General features: G+C 39.9%; 1 protein-coding gene across 3 annotated transcripts in view; it reads left to right on the forward strand.

Annotated features, from left to right (window-relative positions):
* Window positions 1-25,631, forward strand: part of SNX9 (sorting nexin 9) — a 115,170-nt gene that overhangs the window by 15,420 nt on the left and 74,119 nt on the right. For all 3 annotated transcript variants that reach the window (XM_075924522.1, XM_075924521.1, XM_006114991.4), the window contains exons 2-4: window positions 17,866-17,952; window positions 22,414-22,488; window positions 23,273-23,395. In XM_075924522.1, the coding sequence (XP_075780637.1) occupies window positions 17,866-17,952; window positions 22,414-22,488; window positions 23,273-23,395 (285 nt within the window). The remainder of the gene's footprint in view (window positions 1-17,865; window positions 17,953-22,413; window positions 22,489-23,272; window positions 23,396-25,631) is intronic.

Below are 25,631 nucleotides of genomic sequence, written 5' to 3' on the forward strand. Positions count from 1 at the left end.
ACATTTTTTGAGGGCTGTGCTCCCAGATGATGTCAAGTCCCTGTAGCTGAGACCACCCCAGAGCTTTAATCAGCATCTGTGTTACTGTACTGGGGGCTGTTTTCCCATCTTTGTGCCTTTGCTGGGGGAGACCAGAGTTTCTGGCCCAGCAGGGCAGAATGGTGGGGCACCTCAGAGGGCAAGTAGGTGGACTCAGTGGTATGATAATCTCATGGGGACCTCTGTGATCCATCCTGTCACAGTACCCCCTCAATCTCCAGTCTAAACAAACCCATTTTTAAAAATATTTCCTCAGACGTAATTCTTAACTTTTAATCCCTCCTGGCTTCATATCCACAAACTTCGTAAGTGTATGCTATTCCATTATCTCATATACAATAACCACTAACAGCTTTTGCTGTAGAACTTGAATCTTCCTTGCATAGGAAGATCTTCATAAAATTCACTTAAAAACAGGAGTGGCCTGAGGCTGGCTGCAGTAGCTAGCACCCCAGGCAGAAGGCGTGATTGACACTCCTGCCTGCACTGCCGTCAATGGCTGTGATGTAATCATCAGGTGCCTGGGCGCCCCGTGACATCATCATCGGGTGCCCTGGGCCGGCAGCACCCTAGATGACTGCCGAGTCTGCCTATGCTCATGGGCCGCCCCTGCTTAAAAATACCACTGAAGATGTGTTAGGTGTTCAGAAATCTACAATATTCTAATGTTACCTTAATTTTTAAATCTCTTAAATAACATTAATTCTTTGTGGAAAAGTTAAGTATTTAACTCAGTAACAGTTTATGTTCAAAGTAGGGATGTTAAATATTGGTTAATTGAATAGTTGATTAACCTAATTAACTTATAGTTTACTCAACGATTCTGTAGTCCCTGGGGGTGGGGCTGGCAGCCAGTGTGCTCTGGCCCCACTGCTGGGGAGCTCCGTGCCATGCTGCACTACTGCCTCTGTATCCGAGCATCAGTGTGGAGTGTCAGGTGGGAGTGGGCCCACAAGGGGACAGTTTAAAAACCAGCTCCCCTTGTACACAGAGGCAGCACTACAGGGTGGCAGCAGCCTCTGTCTGGGGTGGGGTCTGAGCTCCTGGACCTGGTGTGAGCCGGAACTGAGCCAGTCTGCCTGCCCGCCCGCCTAGCTCCTAATACACTTTAAATGCAGAGCTGCTACAAGAGTAGGTTTTGGACCCAGTGTGAGCCAGGACGCTGGCCTGTCTGCTAAAAAAAAAAAAAATGTACTGGCGGAGGGAGGGAGGGAGGGAGAGATGCAGGTAGTCTAACCTATAAGCTTTTGTATTGGTTAATTAATTACACTATTACATCCCTAGTTTTAAAGCAGTTTAGCAACCCCTGAAATATTTTGAGAACAACTGGTTACAAAGGGCGAACATTTCCCTTTGAAAATGGTCCAACAGCTTGGCTCCCACCAACCTTCTGAAGTTGTGCTTTTGCTTGAGAAGGCAAGTTTGTTCTTTATACTGTGTTAAAGAAGGTTTTGTCCTAAAATATAAGCAGAGTGCCTTGTCAGGTGCAGTGATTAATAATTGCTTATGTTTTCTATTAGCTGCTATTAACACATAAAAAGGTAGACTGAATTCTCCATTGCTGTGACTACCAGAACAGGCCTTCAAAGTAAATGTTTTACCCTCTTGGCTTTTGCAAAGTAGTGAAATAACAACTTACTCAATATTATTTTCTCCTACCCTGATTCATGGGTAACTTCCTAATGAAGCCCTCAGGCAAATCTGAGGAAGTCGGGTTTGCCCACGAAAGGTCATAATTTTTATTTTTGTATAAAATATAATATTCGTCTCTAAGGTGCTACAGGGCTACTCGTACTCAAATGTTGCTTTATCTGACATGAGGTTTTGTTACTGGAATAGGATAAACTGGATGACTAGATGTTAGTTAAAAAAAATTGTACAATTCAAAGCTATTAACTCAGTACTAGGAGCAGTGCACGGTATTTGTTTTATTCACTGTAGTCCTAGATCTGTGTGACCTTTTTGAAGTTCTATCCTTTTATTTTATTATGTTATGTCTTTATGAAACAGCATCAACCATTTATTCATAAACTTGAATTACTGTCATTCTTTTGTCTTTAATTTATTTAATACAAATTTTGCACACTTATTTATTCATTTCCACCCTCCTCCGGCCCCCAATGATTAAGCCAGAGAATGTACAACTGGAGGGTGTGACTCAGGATTCCCTTGGTGCCAATTGACAAAGGATGCAAGGAAGTGCATAGGGCCTTATAGGAACCCCCTGGATCAGATATATAAATAAGAGTTCACCAAAAGATGTCATGTGAGAACTTTGCTGAGACCCAGTGGCCCATTGGTCGTCATAGTTACTAAAACATGTATGGAAAGGTAATAATTTAAGCAGTTACATATCTATACTAGGGATGAGAATTTGTAATCTGTCAACTGGTTACACAGTGAGCATCACCTTTACTTGGTGATGTTTACTGGTAAACAGTTAACTGGCTGCCAGCCCCACCCACAGTAGGGGGGCACATCAGGCTGGAGCACCTTCCCACCTGGTGGGATCCTGCTTAATTGATTAACTGGTTAAATGTTATGTTTAACTATTTAACTCATTAAACAGGATTTTACATCCATATTCTGTACTGAAAATTTTATTCTTCAGGTCTTGGCATTAAGACCAATCACCCCCTGCCTGAAAGGAATATTTCCAAGGTAAGACACCTATCACTCTTTCTGGTCATTTTGCATATCATTTGCCTAACCATGTATGCCTATTTGCATAATGAGTGAGTGGTGGAATAACAGATTGTAAAGTCTGCAAGAAAAGAAATCTACAGGATGAAACAAATGGTGCGGAGATAGATGTGTGTGTCCTTGTTTACAAATAAAGGCAGAGGATTGTTTTGGTATATCTCAGTGGCAAGCAAAACACTGCCTCTTTCACTGAAGTGGCAAAGAGACAGGATGTTTTTCTCATGAAAAAAGGGTCACAGCCAAACTATAAAGTGCTTCAGAGATTTTGCATGAGCAGTACTTAGTTGGTGAAGATGATATCTTGTTAAAATCATAACATGCTTTCTGGAGTCTTAATTATTTTTACATGTTACCATATGTTTCCAATACTTTTAGTCTCTAATCCTTGTTAAATAAACTGACACTTGATTTCACTGTAAACCTTGCTAAATTCTGTATGTTAAGCAGGGTGGTGTTTAAGGTAGACCTGGTATGCTGGAGTATTTTGTTTTTCTTAAAGGAGCAAATCTGTGAATACTGTGGGTGTGCAGGAGACCAGTGGCTGTTTGTTCCCAGCTGAAGCTTGGTTGGCTTGAAGTGTACCTATCACGAACCTGTAGAGTAGGGCTACTCAACTTAGGATGCCCGGGGGCCACAGTTGGAGGACCGCAACTTAAGTGTGGTTGCATAGACATGTAAATATACATGCAAATAGCTTCTTTCACACTGATGGGCATGAATACAAAGCACTTCCCACAATGCCCTGGTGCTCCTGGCACCTCCTCCCTGTCTGTTCCAGCCAACCCATCTGCTAGTATCTTTCAATGCTCATCCCACCTGGGAGATGTCTTGTCATTGTGGTGTATGTTCCCAGTGGAGGCATGTTTAAAGGATCCCACCCGCTGGCCAGGTGTTGAGTATCAGAACATGTTTTGTGTAAGAAGAACTGATTTATTAAATAAATTATGTATGCTCTGTAGTTCATTAATTGAACTGATTGTTTCTGATTACTATGTCCTTCAGGATTTTAGAACTAGCAAATCTTATCCTCTCGCCTCACTTTTTTCATAGCTTAAAGCAGGAAAACAAGCCTTCCTATTTTTTGAACTGTTTCTTAATTTTAAATGTTAGTCTTTGAAATAAATTATTTCAGTAGACTGAAATGAATAAAATATTCTCTCTACACCTGCAGAAGAAACTTATTGCTGTCAAAAGCTGATTTAGCACTTCAGCCAGAGCTGCTGTTTATCTGGTGACTTCCACGAATTCAGTGATTGAACTTTCTTTAAAAATTGGCAACAAACAATATTAATTAAATTCAAAAGTAATACTGAATTTTTTCAATTGATCATAATCTGTGCCTTACTATAGAATGTCCTATTTTCAAAATTTAGTTTTAAATGTTTATTTTTAAAAAAATATTTAAATTGATTTTAAATGAAATCTGTTCCCCCCCCCCCCACCCTGATTCATGGGTAACTTCCTAATCAAACCCACAGGCTAAGCCCATCAAGTTATAAATACTAAAGTTTGTGTTGGCTTTTGGAAATTGTTTTGTACTTAACCTACAATTTTACTGTAGTGAATATAATGTAAGTTGAAGAACTCTACCTGCTGTATACTAGAAGCAAGGGAAAATTGATACTGGTTCCACTGTGCTTACAGGAGTCTAAAATCTTCTAGGTATTAAAAGTGTTAACCATGGATGAGGGAGGGCTCTAGCTCAGCCCACAGGATACTGGTTAACCAGTTAAATGTAACGTTTTACTAGTTAACTTTTTAAATATTATTTATATCCTTACAATCTTCTCTACTGCCCTTCCAAATAATGACAGTTTCTGACAACTAGCTGACAGCTATTCTTGTATCTGTTTATAAGTGTGGTTATTACATACGTTCATATCAGCTTTTTATATCTGATGGTACCATCTTCACCCTTGAGTCTGATTTCAACAAAGGAACTTAGGCCAAGAACTTTCTCATCAATGTTTGCTAAAAGTACCACTTTGTGGAGGAGTGAAGGAGTTTCAATTCCTTTCTTTTCAGTCCTTCAGGTGTGTGGATGCAGGTGTGGTGTGTGTGTGTTCCCCTCAAAATCCTCAAAAAGTTGCATTGAAATGACTGGAGGCTAGCTTTTAATCAGAAATAGTCTTACTTCTTGACCAGATATTAATTTTGAAAGTGTCACTGCAGAGCATTTAAAATAGTCTAAAATGGCTGCCTAAAAAAGGAATCTGCTTCTGTGCAGATTAAATTGTTAGAACGTTTAAGGGGTTCTTAACTAAATTTCTCAAATAGTGGTTTAAAATTCCATCTTTGAATTCTATGTTGATTCTACATATATTAATATACATTCCTTAAACATCTGCCTATAATACATAGACATAACACACTCTGCATAGGAGATTTCAGTTTAATTAGATTTGCAACTTATTTCTATGCAAATATTGTTTATATGAGTTAAGCATATACACCAGAAGGATTGTATCATCTTGCTCCACGCTGTTGTAGAAGTCATGTGTCCTCTTCCATAAAAGCATTTGACAACTGAATAGCTACTCTGGATGTAGCTTTATAAATCTTAGGCATGATAACAATGTATCACAGTTAGTGACATTCTGAAAGTGTATTTTTAAACTTCCATCCAACCACACTTCTGCCCTCTGCCTCAAATAATAATTAATTTTTATAGTAACTTTCCACTATATTAGTGAGGCTGACTAATCTTTAGTTTCTTGGTAGAAATGTAGCCATGTTAGTCTGGTATAGCTGAAACAAAATAAAGTGCTACATAGTCTTTACAGGACTAACAGGATGGTTTATTAGGTGATGAGTTTTTGTGGGCCAGACCCACTTCCTCAGATCAAATAGTGGAAGAAAATTCACAACCATATATACCAAAGGATACAATTAAAAAAATGAACACCTAAGAAAAGGACAAATCAAATTTCAGAACAGATGTTGTAAAGCAACTGAGAAAAGAACAGATTAAAACACAGAATTGCATGCCTGGGATTCAGTTTCATTGCAGTGCATGGTGGGGCGGAGTACATGGACTTAGCATAAAAGTTTAATCAAACAACAAAATGAAGAAAATAACCTGATTGCATCTAAATAAACATTGCTTATCACTTACATATCCGTATCTTCAAGGTCCAGTCCATTCTTCTTTACTTAGAGAGATGTCTCCGTGGGTGCTCCACATTAGGTTGGTGTGCCTCTACCGAGTCTGAGTGGAGATTTCAGAGAGTGTCCCTGGAGCTGCATATGGGTGTGCCTGCAGCCTCTTAGGGTACGTCTAAACTACATGGCTCCGTCGACGGAGCCATGTAGATTTGTTGTTTTGGCAAAGGGAAATGAAGCGGCGACTTAAATAATCGCTGCTTCATTTAAATTTACATGGCTGCCACACTGAGCCGACAAACAGCTGATCAGCTGTTTGTCCGCTCAGCGCGCTAGTCTGGACGCTCCCCTGCCGACATCAAAGCCCTTTGTCGGCAGCCCCGGTAAACCTCATCCCACGAGGAATAACGGGGCTGCCGACAAAGGGCTTTGATGTCGGCAGGGGAGCGTCCAGACGAGCGCGCTGAGCGGACAAACAGCTGATCAGCTGTTTGTCGGCTCAGTGTGGCAGCCATGTAAATTTAAATGAAGCAGCGATTATTTAAGTCGCCGCTTCATTTCCCTTTGCCAAAACAACAAATCTACATGGCTCCGTCAACGGAGCCATGTAGTTTAGACACAGCCTTAGGTCACAGTCACTATGTATGTGCGAACCACCCACCTCCCCCCTGTTCCTCAGTTCATTCTCTACTGGCTACAGCTACAGACGTACTCAGCAGTGCTCTCTATCTTCTTCGTGTCTACATAATTCTCTCTCCCTCCAGTTTATTATTTTAGTTACTTTAATAAAAACTAGTATACGTTTTTGTTTTTTCTCCCAGTTAAAACCTTCCCACAGTTACTGAGTGGTTTCAGCATCATGCCTGGCTGACTAGGTTTTAAAACCTCATATAAAGAACTTATCCTCCATATAAAGAACCCAGAATGCATCCACTGCCTCGGAGAGCAGCTTATCTCCGCAAAATGCCCTCATTAGGCATTGAAATCATGGGTGTGGTTGAAATCGTTGGGTGCGGAAAGACAGACCTCCGTCTCAAGCTATTTTTCTTGAAAATTCTCTCAGATGGCTTCAGACAATTCATCTTTTTTCCCTCAGCTCCAGGTTTAAACCCACATAAAGAAAAGGAGTGATCAGATTCCCTTTCAGTTCAAATCTCAACACTTTCTTCCCATTCGTGGTTCCCTACCAGCATTTCCTAGCTACCTGAGTTCAACCCTTTTGTTATGGAATGATGTGATATTTAGAAAAGGATAGCACTCATCACATAAGCAAATACTAACTTCAATTTTTATTTCAATTTAGTTGTATTTTAACTGCTCATAATGATACATATACAATGTTTAATTAGTTTTTTTATTTTTAATGAGACCACAATTTTAAAATTGCTTCTGTACTATAAAACTTGATTTTCTGTGCAATCTAAATGAGGCACTAATTACTTTTAAACATTTATATCAATGGGGCTATCACGATTAAGAAAAACATAGACTGTAAATGGTGTATTCTTTGCTCTTCATGGGAAATTACTTATTTCTGGTTTGCTAACATGCATTCTACTTGAAACTTGCCTGCAAAGGTTTTTAATGTTCACAAAACAAAACAATTTCAAAATAATGCCAGTGTGATTGGTAGCATAGGCATTTTAAGGAATGAGAACTCGTGTGACAGGATTGGAAGTTAGGATTCAAATATTCTCTTTCCAGTTGTGGTGTTTTTCTAATAACTTCCAAAATGTTACCCAGGGCTAGTGCCATCTATTACCTTGGGAGATTAACTCAACTCTCTTTGCAAACCGTGTATAAAATCAGAGCTAGTGAGACTGACAGAAAAGCTGCCTACAGATTCCTTGGGAAGAGCTCTGCTTTTAAGGCTCACGAGTTCTTCCACTCCACTCAGAAACTAACTGCCAAAAGGAAGACCTGCTCTGACTAACTATAGAAATTTCATGACAATAACACTATCGGCTCAAAATAACTTGAAGAGCTTAAACAGTCATTGCCAACTCTCCTGGAGGAACTAACAGTTTTCTTTTCTGAACTCCTCCTAACAGATGATTGAAACAGATGAACTGCTGGCCTAACAGATGAACCCATTTCCTTTCATGTGGTCTGGAAATGCTAATGCTCAGTTATTGTTCTGCATCATATATTTTACTACAGTCTTGCAGTTTGCCTTACGTTAGTGCATACTGCTTTGTAACAGCAGACCTTTAGAGGTTACTTTGATTTGGGTAACCTGTCTGTACAATCTGTGAATTCTAGTTGATATCAAGAAGCTGTTATTAGATCAATGCTATTTCATGGAATGTTTCTAGAGCTCTGTATCCACCATTGCTGATTACTCTTTCAGCAAGTCCTTCCTAGACAAGGGAAAAATAGCCTATCATTAAGAGCTGTCAATACTCAAGCAGGCCTTACTGAGGAGAAAAGAGTAACTGCATTCTAAGGGAATCCATTTTTCTCCTATTAAATTGCTGCTAAGCACCAAGTGGCATACTCTGTGCCGTTCTGAGGACTGACGGGAGGTCGGAGAGGTGCAGTGTGTTCTGAGCAGCACTGAGGGCTGGCTGGTCCCAGCCCCTGCCCCTTCTGCGTGAGGCCCCATCCCTCCTGCAAGCATAGAGCCAGCCTCTCCCCCGCCCCGGCCCAGAGGCCCAGCAGGTCTGACAGCCCCCCTGACTACATGAGAAACCCAAGTTGACTAATAAAGGCTGACTTACAGTTACTGCAATGATTGGTGGTGCATGTCTACAGTGCCCTCTTTGGGTCAGTGGTACCTGTTATCCCCAGGAGCGCTTCAGCTAACTAAAAGGGAAGTGTGTGTGTGGGGGAGGGGGGGTTAGTCTCTCAGGTCTGCTGATAGCTACCTCCCTGGAGCCTGACTGCCCCACCTACCCCATGCCCCATTCCATGCTGGGAGCAGGGGCAGTTATTCAGGTTCTCTTTCTTACCCCCCTGTTAACTGAGCCATGAAATTGACAGGGATGCCTGGTAGGGAGTAGGTGGCAGAGCCATTCAGGCTTATCACCCCAGCTGTGAAATTGACGAGACAGCCCATATAAGGGATACTGCATCACCCTAACTACATTGATGTAAACCTTAGACCTCCAGTGAGGTGGAATAATTGTTGGTGAGGCAGTTACTTCTGTGGGAAGAAGACTGTAGTGTAGATACTGACATGAACTGCGGCATGTCAACCTACTTTAAGTAACCTCTAGTGTAGACCAGCTCAGAGGAAACCATACAGGAAGTTTTGGGCAGGCGAGAGGAAGAGAATGGGTAGGCAAAGGCCAGAGAAGGCAGACTGGGGAGAGAAGGCTTTATTTTTGATAAGACAAACCATATGCTGCAGCAGCAGCCTTGACCTCAATACAAAGAATGCTTTGAAAGTGGTGAGGAAATTGAAGCAGGGAAATGTGTGTAGGATTTATTATTTTTGTATAGATCTGTGTATGTTTCATGCTATTTAAGAAAAAGGCTGTGGTCTTAGAATGCTGTACAGAGTTTCTGTGTTAAGTTAATGCTGTTCACATGCTCCTTGAAGAGGTAAACTGTGGGCCCAGAATACCCACATGACTGGAGCTCTGGGAGAGGGTGTATTTAAGCTGGGGGAAACTGATGGGTGGACAATCATTACAGGGGTTGGGCTGTATGGTGGCCCAAAGCATTCTTTGCATTGAGGTCAAGGCTGCTGCTGCAGCATATGGTTTGTCTTGTAGCAAAAGTCAGGATATGAATAATGAACCATTAACATGGAAGTTGTCCAAAATCTTGCCTTTTTGGAAGCATTTTTTGCATAGGTGTAAGAGGAGAAAATAATACTGTAGACAGAGGAAATGTGTGCTTAACTGTTATGTGAATCATTCTTGTCAAAACATTTTTTATCCAGATTTCTGTGCGAAAGACTCAAAAGTATTTAATGTGAAAGTGTTCTCTTGCTTTCTTCTTTCACTGTCATTTCTATTGCCTGAGACAAAGCACAGATGGTTAAAGTGCTTCGGGATGATGTTTACAAAACTCCTGGATGATTTTCCTGTAATCTGCTATATACTTGAGAGAGTTTGTGTCTGTCTGTCTGTCTGTTCAAGCACTCTTCCTAAACGGTAAGAGGTAAGATCACTAAATTTGGTATGTAGCTTCCTCTTATCATAAGTTAAAGCAGGGGTGGGGGCTCTTCTTGGCTCAGGGCAGTAACCCCACACAAGTGAGAAGTGCCAAACCTACCTCCCCCAAACCCCACACCTCACTGATGTGGTCCTTGCTGAGAAGCAGAAAGATCCTCCCCACATTCGCCTCACACACCAGCGCCTAGGAAGGCCTAGACTAGTAGCTTTTAGTTGAGTAGATATTGTTTGGTTTAGAAAAAAGACTGAGGAGGGACATAAAAGTAGTTTTCAAGTATCTAAAAGGGTGTTATAAGGAAGAGGGAGAAAATTATTTTCCTTGACCTCTGATGATAGGACACGAAGCAGTGGGCTTAAATTGCAGCTGAGAAGGTTTAGGTTGGATATTAGGAAAAACTTTGTAACAGTCAGGGTGATTAAACACTGGAATAAATTTCCTAGGGAGATGGTGGAATCTCCATCTTCGGAGATACTTAAGAGCAGATAGAAAAACATTGATCAGGGATGATAGACAGTGGTTGGTCCTGCTGGGAGGGCAGTAGACTGGACTTGATCTCTTGAGGTACCTTCCTGTTCTAGTATTCTGCGTGGTGGTGTGTGGGGGGAGGGAGAGGGGGGGAGTTGTGGTTTTTTTTTTTTTTTCTTAAAGGTTCTGGGGTGGACAAGCTGCTGCGGTGAGAGAAGGCTGGGGTTGTCCTTTCTCTGGGGCAGCCTGCTGAACCCCTGAACCCATACTGAACCCCTCATCCCCACCAACACCCTCACCCCAGAGCAGTGATTTCAATGAAGCATGTACATTTTCATTTTATTTTCCAAACCACACAAATTAGTTGAGTTGAGGAGAGGAGCAAAACCAGGTAAATCTTCTAGTACATTATAATAGTTTACAGGCTTACATACAAATTGTAGATGTTTCAAAGATCACTGTTAAACTTCCCTAACCACTTGCATTGGAGCAATAAGCTTTGAGATATTCAGGCTAAGTACATGCTACATTTATGTTGCATTTTAAATAAGTCAACCTCCTGAGTCATGTAAGTTACACCAAACTAAGTGCTAGTTGTGGACAGAGCTATGTCTGCAGGAAAGCGTCTCCTGCTTACTTAATTATTGTTGCTTACAAGGGGTGGAGTCATAATTGAATGGGAGAGTTCTTGCCTGGTGGCTTAGAGCATCTGCACCAACAACATTACTGGGGCTCAGCTGCAAGTTCTGTAATGTAGCTGTAGCCTCAGATCTGTCTGAGTCTGTTGCTTTCAATTATATTTTTGCATCTTGCTGTTAATTTATAACTTTTCAGGAAAGAATCTGTCTATTTCTAAAATACTTGTGGGTATATATGGATTAAAAAATCATTACTGTATACAAGTGGAAGATTAATAACTTTTAGTGAAATGGGTTCATTTTGAAAGCACTGAGACTGCTTTACAGATTAAATGTGTTCATATTCACACCAATGAAAGACTGAATTAGCTATATTATTGCTACATTATAGCTATATCAAGCAAAACTGATTATCATAATGATATTCAGAATTTCTGAAAATGACATCAATTTCATATTTCCATTTGACATGCCTGTAAATGAGGAAAGTGTATGCCAGTACTTTTTCCATACACAATTTAGGTTATGTGCTCATTACAACAAATAGTCTAGTGATGGTGCTATGCTGCAAAATAATTGGTAGTTACTTGTTTTCATTGTGGTACCCAATAGATTCCAAATCAGTTTTTTTTTTTCCATTGTAGTAGGCCATATACTAACACACACTCAAGTGTCTGAAGAGCTTGCAGTTGGATCGGATTGGAAAAATTTTGCAGATTGAATCATTGCTTCTGGAGCGGCCTCTGCCTGTGGTCATCCTGAGCTGCCGTGGAGGTTAAGGTTGCCAGGTGTCCAGTATTGAACCAGATAGAAGGCGCAAATACCAGCCTATCCAGTAAAGAAATTGAGAAAATACTGGACATATAAAATATCCAGTATTTTCTGATTTTCCCAGCTTGACGCCTGACAGACATGCAGTGGGGGTGGGGGAAGCAGCAGGGGAGTGGCCCAGAACTAAAGGCCGGTGCTGTTTTTTTTTTTTTTTTTAATTTAAATTTTTTTTTTTTTAAATTTCTCAACAGTTTTCCTGGTGCTTTTGTGTGTGTGTTTGTGGGGGTAGGGGGGGTTGGTGAAACCACCTGACAACCCTAGCAGGGGAGGGGAGAAGGCAGCATTGCAGAGACAGTGTTGGGGGAAACCAGCTTTTAAGTTGGCTCCCCCCAGCACCAGCTCCTGTTACTCCCTCAGCAAGGGGGAAGGGAAACAAGTAGTCAGTATTCAACTTGACTACCTGATAAGCTTAGGCTTATTGAGTAGTTAGTACTCGACTACTCACTTACATCCTTACTTCAAATACAACCTGTGTATTCTTCCCCTCCTCTTAACTGGTTTCATTAGATTCACTTTTTACCCCTTGTGTTAACAGACTGCATATAGAACTAGAAGGAGGATAGAAATTCCATTTGGCAAAGCATTTAGAAACTTCAAAAGAACAAACAGACATTTCAAATTTTCCCACAACAAGAAAATTAAAAAAAAACCATTGTATTGGCTCAATCAAAATTTAGAATGCACAGTCGCAGCAGTCTCGGATCTGTCATGAGCCAGGAATGCTTGGTCCCGATTCGCATTGGGTCCTTGAGCTGCCCCTGCTGCAGCTCTACATTTAAAATGTAGTAAAAGCCAGGATAGAGCACCTTCCCTTATCAACTAATTGTGTAGTCAATACAAACTGTTTACCCACCTCTTAACATCCTTAATGTACAAGAATTTGAAGAAATTGGTTGAAAATAGCTTATAACGTGCAAACAGCATCTGTTTGAAAATGCATATATTTGTTCACTCTTGCTTTTTAGCTGTGAGAGAAAATCCAAGTTGCGTGGTGGTGTGGTTTTTTTGTTTTGTTTTTGTTTTTTGTCAAATTCATGACCACATGTTCTAAAAATGCTTACTATTGCTATTACAGCCTTGTCTGAATTTCCCTAGTGCACAGTCACAAGTTTGCTGTATCATTGGTTCTCCCAATGTTCTGCTCTAATATGCTCTGTGGGCCACTGCAGAATGTCTTAAATGCCCCTCACCCCTCTCCCCTCCTCCCTTCTGCTTCTACATGCCCAGAAAGCCAAGAGATGTACAGATTTATGGAAAAACAACGAACGTGAAGCCAATTCTGTACCTTGAGTCTCCTCTTTACTCTTTGGAGTCCTTTCGGGGGAGGAGGGAGTACCCCTGCTCTAATCGTCTACTTCTGGTAATGGTTTGACCCTCTCTTGCAAGAAAACCTATCCCTTCTTAAAAGCAAGATCTGACAGGTCTTCCTGCTTTTCTCTCCACCTGAGGATTTTTTCCATTTCCTCTTCTGATAAAGGGTCATTAGAAGTTAATGGCTGAGCCTGTCAGCTCCATGGAATCAACAGGATAAAGCTGTTTAGTTTTGTCGATGGCTCTGTTACAGATTCACAAATATAATCTTTCTTCTGCATTAAGATGGGAGTTTTAATTTATCCTGAAGTTTATGGTCAGAAATGGAGTTATGAAAATCTGTGTAAATTTAGGAATCTCAATCTGTTACAATTGCCTACAAATTTTTTTTTAACAGTATTATTTGTAGTGGGATACACCCCTTGTCAATTATTCTGGGTCCACTGTGATGTCCGTAACATAGACATGGCCTCAGAACAGAATGGTCCCTTGAAATGTGTGATAACTACTTTTGCTAAACAATCTGTTCCACCTTATATTGAGCTGTGACAGTCTGGGTAAGTCTCTGCTGCAGTTTTAAAACTTGCAGCTGGCCCATGTCAACTGACTTGGGCTCACAGGCTCAGGCTGAGGCTTTGTTTTAATTGCGATAAAGATGCTTGGGTTTTAGCTCAAGCTCTGGGACTCGCTTCTCAGGGTCTAGAGCCTGAGTTCCAGCCCAAGTCTTAAAAGTCTGTACCGCAATTAAACAGCCTCTTAGCCTATGCCCTGTGAGTCCAAGTCAGCTGGTGTGGCTCAGCCATAAGTTTGAATTGCAGTGTAGACATTAGGCATGTGAAAGGTTGACTGGTTAACTGGCAAGCATCACCCTAAATAGGTAATGCTTACCGGTTCTGGTTAACTGGTGGGAGCTTTTCCAGCTCCCTATCTGCTGTATGTAGGGGCCTGCTCCAGTCCCAGATGGTCCTGTGGACAGGGGCTGCACTGGTGTCAGGAACAGCAGGCCCAGGTGCCTCACAGGTAGAGCCAACCCCAGTCACAATCCCACTTAATCAGTTAACTGTTAGCCAGCTAACTAAGGGATTTTATATCCTTAGAAGACGTACCCTCTAATTATGTTTTCCAGACCTGAAGAACAGCTCTGTGTAACCTAAAAGCCTTTCTCCCCAAAAGAACCTGTTCTAGGAAAAGATATTGTCTCATTTGCCACATCTTTCTATATCCAAATGACAACTAAGGACTGCCAACAGTTTACAAAAGAGTGATCGTAAACAGCAAGGAGGGCGAGGCACTTGGAATAGTACAGTTGGGTGATGATTGGGAACGGATAAAATTTAAAAAAGTGTTAGTATGATTATCAGGATGTGGGTTAATCACCTAGAGAAAACCATAGATGCTCCATCAGTTGAAATTTAAACTAGAAAACACCAGGTTAAAAAATGTATACTAGAGAGCAATCCTGCATGGGCATAAGGACATACAAGGTGCTCGTTCTAGCTCAGCAATTTTGGCCTTGATGTACTAAGCATTGGTTTCTACGTAGTTTGTTCTCCTCTGCCACTCTCATCCCAAAGGAATGGATTATTTTAGCAGACCATTTCTATTAATGTTGTGTAGGGTTAATCCAATACTGCCTACAATAAGTGTACAGCCTGCAATTAAATTTTATTGGATGAATTTTGCGACTAATTTAGGAATAGATTACTATTTTTGTAGTATTGTCAGCCCCATTCTCTGACTCAAGTAAGCAAACAATTGAGTGCCTAGAATTTGTTCAATTTGAATTGTTGCACCTTTTTATTGGGATCCCTTGATATACCCTCTTCCACTCAGTTATCATAACTGTGGTTTGACTCTGAAATTTGTCAGTTACCTTTTATTTGGCATACAGTTTGTCAGGCTCAAACATGGGGGGGGATGTAGGGTACAGCCCAAATCCGAAGCTATACAGTAGATCTTTTCCTTGTATACTTAGCAATGCAGTTGTAAGTAAAGATGTATCTATTACATCACACACTTCAAAACTGCCATTGACAGCATGCTCTGTCAATGTGAGGTTAATGTATAACTCAGTATGATGGGTTGGGTTACAGAGATCCCCTTAATTGTCACCTGATGTGCTGATCATTGCACTTGGCCTGCATACCTGCTCTCTGGGGCACCTCATCACTCTGTCCTGCTGGGCCAGAGGTTCTAGTCTACCCCAGTAAAGACACAGAATTGAGGTAACTGCTCCCCAGCAAACACAAACACTGACAACTCTCAGCTCTTGGAGAGCTCAATAACAGGAACTTTACAGCACCCAGGAGCACAGAACCAATGGGACCAAAACCCCAAATAAATTTCTTATTCTGTATGAAAATTTTACATAGAGCTCATCAAGTTCAATCTCTTTATTAATGAAAGCGAGATACACAGCTGTTGTCCCTTCCCTCCCCTTCCTGGTAACAATTATTTACACTGGGTTTGATAATAAAATCACTTCTGTTAAAATATAAAAAGTAGGATTAAAGTGATTGTAAGTGTGATGAATGGAGGAATGCTATCCCTTTCTAAATATCCCAGCATTCAGTTAACAAAGGGTTAAACCCAGGTAGCTAGGAAATGTTGGCAGGGAGCCAGGAGTACCAGTGAGAAGGAAATGGGCAGGAAGTGTTGAGATTTGAAAAGGGAATCTGCTTGCTGCTTCTCTTTGTGGAAGTTTTAAACCAAGAGTTTGGGGGTAGGGAGGAAGATGTACTGAATCATAGTGATACCCATACCCAGAAAAATAATACCTGGCTCTTACTACATTAAAAATGCTGACCCACAACAGGGTTAGCTGATTGACATGGCGTAAGTTGGGACTGAGCAGTCCTGACTTGCGCCATGTCTGGGACCATGGTGGCTCTGCATTTTAAATTGGTTTCAGCTCAATCAAAATTTTCTTTTGTGGAGAATTTTTTAAAAAGTAAACATTTTCTTACTCAGGATTATGGCAGAACCAGTTTAATTCCATAGTTAATATCTGGCTCTGTTCTCCACTATAAAAGGATTAATGCCCCCCCTTACTTATGCAAAATATGGTATATTTACGCCAAAATTTTGGCACCTAATCTGAGCAAAGATGGAATTTTCTGTAATTTCCAATCCTATTAATTGGCTTCTGAGTTTTAAGCAACTAAAATCTTTAAAATGTTAATTCATAGTCTAATTTAATTTGGGGAGGGAAGCTTAAAAAGACCTTAGAAGGCCAAAAATGTGTATCTAGTGAGAGAATTTTGGTGAGCTATTTTAGTTGGTCTGGTGTGCTAATGGTAAGAATGGCAAAGAGTTTGCTGAAGGCTGACACCTTTAAAGGTGGTAGAGTTCAGGTTTTAGTGTGATGAGCTCCAGTGGTGAGGGGTGCTTCTCTGGGTGGAGCAGAGAGGAGGTACTGTCAGATTCCTTAACTTTCTCCTTTCTACACATTGTGTTTTTTTTTTCTTGATATGTACAAACAAACCTGAACATACCAGAAAATGTTTGTGTATTGCTAAATTATAACTTAAGTTAAATGGGGGGGACCCAAGTTCTACTATTATTAAGCAAAGGCTAATAAGTCAGCACAGACTTAAATGCTTGGGGGTATGCATTCCATTTAAGATCAAGCTACAGATTGAATCTCTCAGGTCCAGGACCCTCAGAACCTAACCACTCCTGAACCAGGAAATGGCCAAACCAGGGGAGGTCAAGGCCAGCTGCTGGGGATCCATTCCCAACTGTTTGTCACCAGGGCAACAGGTCTCTGCTCTTTCCTAGTCTGACAACAGTCTTCTGCCCAGCCGTGTGTGTGTGTGTGTGTGTGTGTGTGTTTGTTTTTGTTTTTGTTTTTGTTTTTTCTTTCTACCTGCAAGTGCTCCAGTCTTGGAGCAGCCACAGGTTCACTGACAATGCCAGATCAGGAAAGTCCGGATTACAGAGGTTCAACCTGTAGTATTGTTCAGTATTTTTTTCTTTTAATTTACAAGAGAAGCTATCACAATAAATGATTTGTAAGATTATCTAGTTTCATATTGACTTATGTATAGCTGTGGTTACCTTAACATGTAATAACTTCAGATTAGTATTACTTTTGTATCCCCTTTTTTAAATGCTCACTTCACAAAACATTCCTCCTGCATGAGTCAGAGTAGAAATGTTTCCTACAGAATAGCAAGGGGAACTGCTTTTTCTTTTGCATTTAGCAGTGAAAGACGACCTGCTAAAAATCAGAGTATGGTCTTCCACTTTAGTTCTACAAATAAGACCTGCATGCCACAGACACTGGTTTATTTGTTGCTTGCTGAGATGTAATTTTTTGGCTGTAGAATGAGATGATTGCTGTTTGCCTTCTGCCGAGAGCTATATAGATCGCAGATCCTGAGTTGTGGGGGTGGCTTTGTTTTTAGATGCATTTTAAAGTTTTTGCTGGAAGCACATTTTAGCAGTGACATTTTCAAGTTCAGATGCATATTGTGTTAAGAGTTGTATGGCGTGTCATTTGTGTTGCTCATCCCACACCCTCTTTTCCTCCCACCCAACCATTTCTCTTCATGGTTATGTATCATGAAGTTCTGTTGATATTTTCCAATGTTAATGCTGAATATTTAAGTGCAGAATATTGTCACTGATAGATACTTTCCGCCCATAGGCTCGGGTGATGTATGACTTTGCAGCTGAACCTGGAAACAATGAGCTGACCGTTAATGAAGGAGAGATCATCACAATTACCAATCCGGTAAGAAATAAAATGGAAACCAGGCTACAATGCTCTGACCTACTTCTAGGTTTTTGATCTGAGGAAGTGGGTCTGGCCCACGAAAGCTCATCATCTAATAAACCATCTTGTTAGTCTTTAAAGTGCTACATTGTCCTGCATTTTGCTTCAACTACCCCAGACTAACACGGCTACATTTCTATCACTGACCTACTTCTAGGCGTTGGTACAGAAAAGAGAGTTAGAGTGGCATCTAATGGAATAGCTCTTGCATAGTCTCCTTTCTTCCCTCTAGGGAAAAGACAAATACATTTAAATCCAAGAGACTATTTCAGTGATGGTATGGCTTAATTTAAACTAGGAAAAGCAAGTTCAGAGGACAATTAGGCATGACTCTACTTCTTTGTACCTAGGCATTTGTACCTAGTTTCTGATCACTATTGTCGTCTTGTACCATCTGTACTTTAGTGCCGTGTCACAGAAATATGCTAATGACAGATACACCATTAAATCTGAATTTGTCCTTTTTGGTTGAGGTAGGTACTCAGCATATTTTTGTAGTTTCCTTTTTGCATTGATTATTATTTATATTTAAATCAGCCGAGTAGGGAACCTCGGGCACACCAGCTGTATGCAGTGTGTCAGGGTTAGCTACTGGTGGGCCGCCAGATGCTTTCTTTACCTGAGCATCTGCTCTCAGTTCATCGTTCCCCGGAGATGCGATCTGTCATACCTACAGATGCTCAGGTAAGCAAAGCATCTGGTTGCCTGCTACGGGCTAACCCTGATGAACTGTATGTGGCCTGCAGGCCAAAGGTTCCTCACCCCTGATTTAAATGGTGATTTTCAAACACTGATGAATTTTGACTTAGCATTGTTCACATTCACATCTAAATGTTAAAATGCAAAGACACCAGTTTGTAGGGAGGCTTTAACACAGCAAAACTACTAATTGACCCTTTTATTGTTAGGCTAGTATGCATGGGGTGGGGAGAAATAAAGACTCTCATCTGGTAAAAGCTTAAGCTTTTGTGCAGAATTTTGTGCTGTCTATTTCCACTAACTTAAATGGGACCATTCAAGTGGTATGAGGTTCTCTACAAGTTCAAGTCTTTATGGAATCAACCATTTTGTTTCCTTTAATTAAATATTTTAGGAAAATTTTTACAGCTCCTTTACCAGCACTACTGGTAACAGTTGAAAAATTATTACTGTTAATTCACTCTTTACTATGTATCGTTTTATATATTTTATGTGTTTGCATTTCACTCATCTTGACAAGTGAAGAACAGACTAGTCCCTTGCTGTTAGCCTATTGCGCTTTGAATCTTGTATTAAAGGTCTATGATGGATTGTTGAAACTCTATTGGAATTGATTTTGCTTCTGTACGAATGCTTTAATTGAAATTTGGCATCCATAAAAAGGAATCCGAACATGTCTATCAGGTTGTATAGAAAACTTTTATTTTGGAATACTAATTAGAGAATGTCTGCACAGGCTCTGGACTCAAGCCTAGGCGCCCTTATGTCTACACATTATTTGTGCTAACCAAAGGCTTGAACTTAGAGTCCGGGCTGCTGAAGCGTCTGAGCTCGAGTGAAGCTGAGACCCGATAAACAGGCCCTGTTGCTTTGCAATGTAGACACAGCCCTGCTTGACGTGGGTCCTGGGAGTCAGACAAAAGTATCCTGTAATTCCATGGTCCAACTTCCTTAGTTTTCTCTCTCTCTCCCTCCCAATCTGCAGTCCACTTTGTTGAGGATGGAAGCCACCCTTTCTTTATAAACATCAGTAGCCTAGGTCAGTATTAATTTATTTTATTCTGATTACCAAGCTGCATGCTCCTATTGGAGAATCCCCTGGGTTTGCAATGGAGTGTGGACTGACCAAGACTTTTGTAAAGAAAGCTTCTCCCTGATCACATGTAGGGATGTAATAATGTAATCCAGTGTTTCCCAAATGGCGCTTGACAAATTTCCCTCCCTCTTCCTCCTCCGATGGTAGGGTTTCCTCGAAATTCTTCTGAGTTTAAAAGGGTTCTGTGGCCAAATAAAATTGGGAAACACTGATGTTGTCAATTACCTGATTAACTGCTAAGCAAAAGCTTGTAGGTTAATGCTATAGACTATGTGCATTTCCCTCTCTCTCCAACCTCCTTAAAGTTTATTAGGAGCTGGGCAGGCAGGCAGCTCGGCTCCGTTCCAGTTCATGCTGGGTCCAGGAGCTCCTACCTCCTTCCTCCTCCAGACAGGGGCTGCTGCCACCCCGCACTGCTGCCTCATTATCAGAGGCAGCAGCACAGGGCGACAAGCAGCCAGTCTGCCAGGGGAGCTGGTTTTTAAACTGGCTGCCCTTGCGGACTAGCTCCCGCCTGGCACCTTGCGATGCTGCTGTCCCTGTCCCCGGGGACTATAGAATAGTTGACTAACCAATAAGAATTCAGGAGGTTATTTGACTATTCAATTAACTGATATTTAACATCCCTAATAAAGTGCACAATAGGCAGTATGGTTTTCTTACAGTGCAACATGGTTCTAGGACTACAGTAGCCATGTAGAGGGCTGGGCAATAAGGGCTCTAGGATATGGTTACTTTGACTTGGGTCTCTGCACTGCAGTGTGGAGCCAGAGCCCTATGTTCAAGCACAGGTTAGAAAAGCCTTAACGAAGGTTTAAATACTGTGTATACCAGTGGATGACAATTTTCACAGGGGGGCACTTATAATGAATTATGGTATATGGTCATGGCCTGGATCCACCCTTGGAAGGGATGGGGCAGAGGGCTTGGGGCTAGGGACTCTTTTCCCCCCTCCCCAAGTTGTCTGGGTCCAGAGGATTTGAATTAAAAACACAGCAAAGGGCTTGCAGCTGCCTAGGATTGTTGCGGCTATTTAAAGGACTCATGGCTCTAGCTCCTGTTGGGGTAGCACCATGACTGGGAGCTGACAGCCATTTAAATAGGATCTTAGTGCCTGACTCACCATCTGGAAATTCAGCGGCTTGGGCAGCAAGATATAAATAGAAATAGGACAGATTCAGTCTGTGGACTGGATCAAAGTGTTAGGTGGTCTGGATCCAGTCCCCAGGCTGCATCTTGCCCACCCTGATGTATACACTCAGGCCCATGGTTCCTTAACTCAGGTTAGTTTGCTTGAGTCCCACAAACCCAGGGTTTACGTTGCAATACAGACATACCGAAAATGTCCAAGCAGCTGTCTTGTGCATCAAGAGAAGGTGGCACTGAGTTTCGTGTCTAAGTTCATCAAGCAGTTCAGTGAATATAATTCCTATTGAAGTCTTTGGAACTAGCAAGTGTTGAAATTCAAGAACTTGCTTAAATGCTTTACAAGAGTCCTAACTGCAAAGAATAGGATGCAGGTGCAGTAAGTATTTTTAAAGTTGCCAGGTGTCTGGACAGTCCAGTATTTGAGCTTTCTGTTCGGTAAACAAATTGAGAAAATATAAATGTCCGGTATTTTCTAATAAGATGTAATATCAAGTGTGTCTGGTATTTTTGTTGAAACCATCTGGCAACCCCCTAAGTATTTTCAAAAGGTAGAGTAAGACTTTTGAGAATTTCAGGGGATGGCTTATTTGCTGTCTTAGCTTGGTTCACGTTGACCAGGCAATAGATCATTCAAACAAAAAAACCTTCAAAAACTGTTTCAGTGAGTGCTAACTGTGCCTTTGTTGACACACAAATTTGTCATCAATATAAATCTCCATTTACCTGCATATAAACTTTATTGGGTTTTATTTTTTCACTTAATATAGTTTAAAATTGAATATATATTAAAACAGTTGAGATTCAGAAATGTGAGGTTCAACAGGGATTAATTAGCACATAGAAGCCTAATTTACCATGTATGAATCAGCTCATTATACAACCAGTTGCTGAGACACTTGGATTTCTAATAGACAGAGTCTATTCCAGGTCACATTATCCAGGTATCAACCTTAGGGCAGCCTGTATCAAGGAAGCTGAATATCTAAATATCTTGTTTAGTTGTATGTATAATGGTCATGTCTAATGGCTTCACTGAGATCTAGGCCCCCTTGTTTTAGGTATTTTGTACAAACATTTAGCCAGAAACAGTAGAATGAAGCCAGGTTACTGTATGAACAGAATGTGATTGTGTGATGAGTCTTTATCATGGTGCACGTGTACAATGGGGATGAGCTATAGTTCTGTGCGCAACCTACATTTTTCAAGTTTATTCTATTAATTTAGCTTTTCGAATAATTTCCTACAATTTTGAAAATTAAATTACACAACAGCTATATAATGTACTCCTGGTCAATATTATCCTCTTATAATGAGAACTGAAACTCTAAAAGGCTTAAATGAATGAAACCTTGGCCACATTCATACCTTTCTCTCAAATCCCATTTTCAGTTATTGACTTCAAAACATAATTAAGGCATACTTCAGCATCTATCTAGAAAAATGTGTAATTCTTATTTTTACTTTTACTTCTTTAGGACATAGGTGGAGGTTGGTTGGAAGGAAAAAACAGCAAAGGAGAGCGGGGACTTGTTCCAACAGATTATGTTGAGGTAAGAGATCACAATACACCTATATAGAAACACTTGGTAAAGCACAGCTAAAACAGATTCCATGCTTTCATTTTTTTTTTAAATATCGGAATCCTTTAATTCTCTAGACTGTATTTGTATTAAGTTTTGAGGTCAGAGTAAATGTGTCTTCATGTCTATCACGTTTACTGCTTATTTTAAGGATAAAGAGTGGATATAGTAACTTCTGGTAAATTCTGACTTTTCAGTGCTGCCTACTACACTTTCTCCTTAAAAGCAAGGAGAAGTTATATGTAGTAGATTATGTTAACCTGTAAAATGTTAATTTCACTGACAAACTACCACTGGTAGCTCAAGAGAAGCAAAAATATGCATAACTTTTTCCGGAATAATCGAACAAGTACAAACATGAGGATTTTTTTTTTTTAAACCCTGCTTCTGGTGTAGGTTTTCTTTTTTTGACAAATTATGTAGTGATGCTGTTAACAACAGGCCATTGCATGTCATATGGCCATATAACAATAGACTTCTTGTCTCCATGAAACAATGGGCCATACTTTTGTTAATACCCAAATTTGGTGTATTGTTTAATGCAGGAAATGTACACAGTGTTCTGAATTGTTAATTTATAGCTTATTTTATTGTCTGCACTTAAAGTAGGAATTGTATTAATTTTTAAAATCCTTTAATTTCAGTAGTTCTAATGACCCTTGAGTATAGTTAAGATACAATTTTTACATGCTATAGTTACAGCTATTTCCTGTAAGAAATGACAGATGTCTTAAAAGAACTTGTCTGTTTTCAGATTCTAACTGAAGGTGCAAAAGATGGATTTTTTTGTGGCAATTCAGTAGCAGACCAAGCCTTTTTTGATTCCCTCTCCTCAAATGCAGCTCAGATCAACTCAGCTGCTAAAACCAATAACCAGGTACGCTGTCAGTTTATTTTTGGCACTGTTAGTATAATGGGTTCTATCGATAATGCTGCTTATGTTTTAAATGGTACTGCACTATATTTATATATGCATTATATCTGGATGGTAAAACCTGAAAATTACAAACATATTGGGAATAGAGAGTTGTCTTTGAACAAAACATAGTTTTCAGAAGCTTCAACTGAACTTTGACTTAATGCAGCTTTGAAACTTTAGAATGCAGAAGAAAGACACTGCTTTCCCTTTATTTTTAGTAGTTTACTTTTTAGAAATTAGTATATTTGTGTGGCTTTTTGTTTGGATTTTTTTTTTTTGCCTCTGCTGCTGCCTGATTGTTTACTTCTAGTTCCAATTGAGGTGTTTGGTTGACTGGTCAGTTCATAACTCTGGTGTTTGTAACTCAGAGTTTCTATTATAAGTCCTTACAAAAGCATGGAAAAAGCAATTGAGAGAGAAGTATCTAAATTTTTCTGAAGATTAAAAATCATCTTATTTGTTCATCCATGTGTAATTTAGAAATGCAGCTGGAAAATCTAGCATAATTTTGACAAACTAGAAATAAGAAAATAAGAATTTTTGGGGGTTTTTTTTTCTGTATGAATAAAGCAAAATCATAGAAATCTATGAACTAAACAAAATCTGTTTTCTTCTGATCTTGTCAGAGTGTATTCCTCTACTAGCTTTGGCTATTCGCAGCATCTGCTTGTAGAATTAAAACTTCTAAAATCCGATATTCTGACTTAGGTAAAAGAGCTCTACCTTCTTTTTTACTTGTCTTTGTAATGCCATGCAAGATCGGCGATGTAGAAATTGTATGTGTTACTATCAAAATAATTTTTTGACACACTCCAAAGAAAAATTTTTCTTTTTATTTGGCATGGCTGGATCTGATATTTGTTGTAGGATTTCCATAATTTTATAGCAGGTCAGTTCAGGATTTAAAGGACTACTCAGCAGCTTGCCATTGCCATTTTGTTACTCCATTTTTGACAATGTACTTAACTGTCTGCAGTGGTATTCTAATGGACACGGCATACGACATTTTGTCTTGAATTATGAAACTATTGTGTTATGCACTCCATTTTATTACTGATTTTGGTGTTGTAATGGCAGCTTGCCTGTCGAGCAATGTTTTAATATTGAAGGCCCTAATTGAATTGTCAATTAGGCAATTGAATTGAAAGGATCAATCAAATTGAACTGAAAGGATGATTTGTCAAAAAATTGCAGCTGAATTGCAGACAAGCCATGGAAGATTGAAGAAATGTAAGTGGGCCTTGTTACTGCAAATAATGAAGGGCCATTACAGTAAAACTCCAATAGTCCGGCACTCCTGATAGTCCAACATCAAAATGGCAAGAGCCTAGTGAGTGAGCTTCGGCAAAAAATGAGTCACAAGGTAGCAGCAGCTGCAGCTGAACTGAGCAAAAAGGGTAAAGTAAAAAAGGCTTAAAAAAACTAAAACATTACAGTATACAGTATGTACAATAAAAAGGGTTAGAACACTTTATCTACAGCATATAATGTATACAGAGGTGTGTGTGTGTGTGTGTGTGTGTGTGAGAGATAGATAGATAGATCTATATCTATATCTATATCTATATCTATCTCTATATCTATCTCTATATCTATCTCTATATCTATCTCTATATCTATATCTATATCTATATCTATATCTATATCTATATCTATATCTATATCTATATCTATATCTATATCTATATCTATATCTAATCTCTCTCTCTCTCTCTCTCTCTCTCTCTCTCTCTCTCTCTCTCTCTCTCTCTCTCTCTCTCTCTCTCTCTCTCTATATATATATATATATATATATATATATAAAATAAATAAATAAATAAATAAAAAAAAACCTGCTTATAGTACCTCCTGATAGGTGGTGCCGGATTATCAGATATGCCGGACTAAGTCCCATAGTTTCCGGATTATCGGAAGTCTACTGTATTAGTTTTGTGTTTCCATTGTTGACTGCCTAGGGCTGGGCCAGAGAAAGGCCACCCATTGCTCTCACTGTCAAAACAGCAGTAGAAACATAACATTGTGGAATCTGCAATTGCCTCAATATTACAAGCTAAATGGAGCCTTACTAATATCTTTTTTGAGGGGAGGGGAGAACAGCCATGTTTACAAATAAAGGCTTTTTATTTACAAATTTTATTGCTATCATCACATCATATGATGTTGATTCTGAAGAATGAAGATAAATGTAATAAGA

The sequence above is a fragment of the Pelodiscus sinensis genome, chromosome 3 (assembly GCF_049634645.1).
Source record: "Pelodiscus sinensis isolate JC-2024 chromosome 3, ASM4963464v1, whole genome shotgun sequence".
Taxonomy (NCBI): Eukaryota; Metazoa; Chordata; order Testudines; family Trionychidae; genus Pelodiscus; species Pelodiscus sinensis.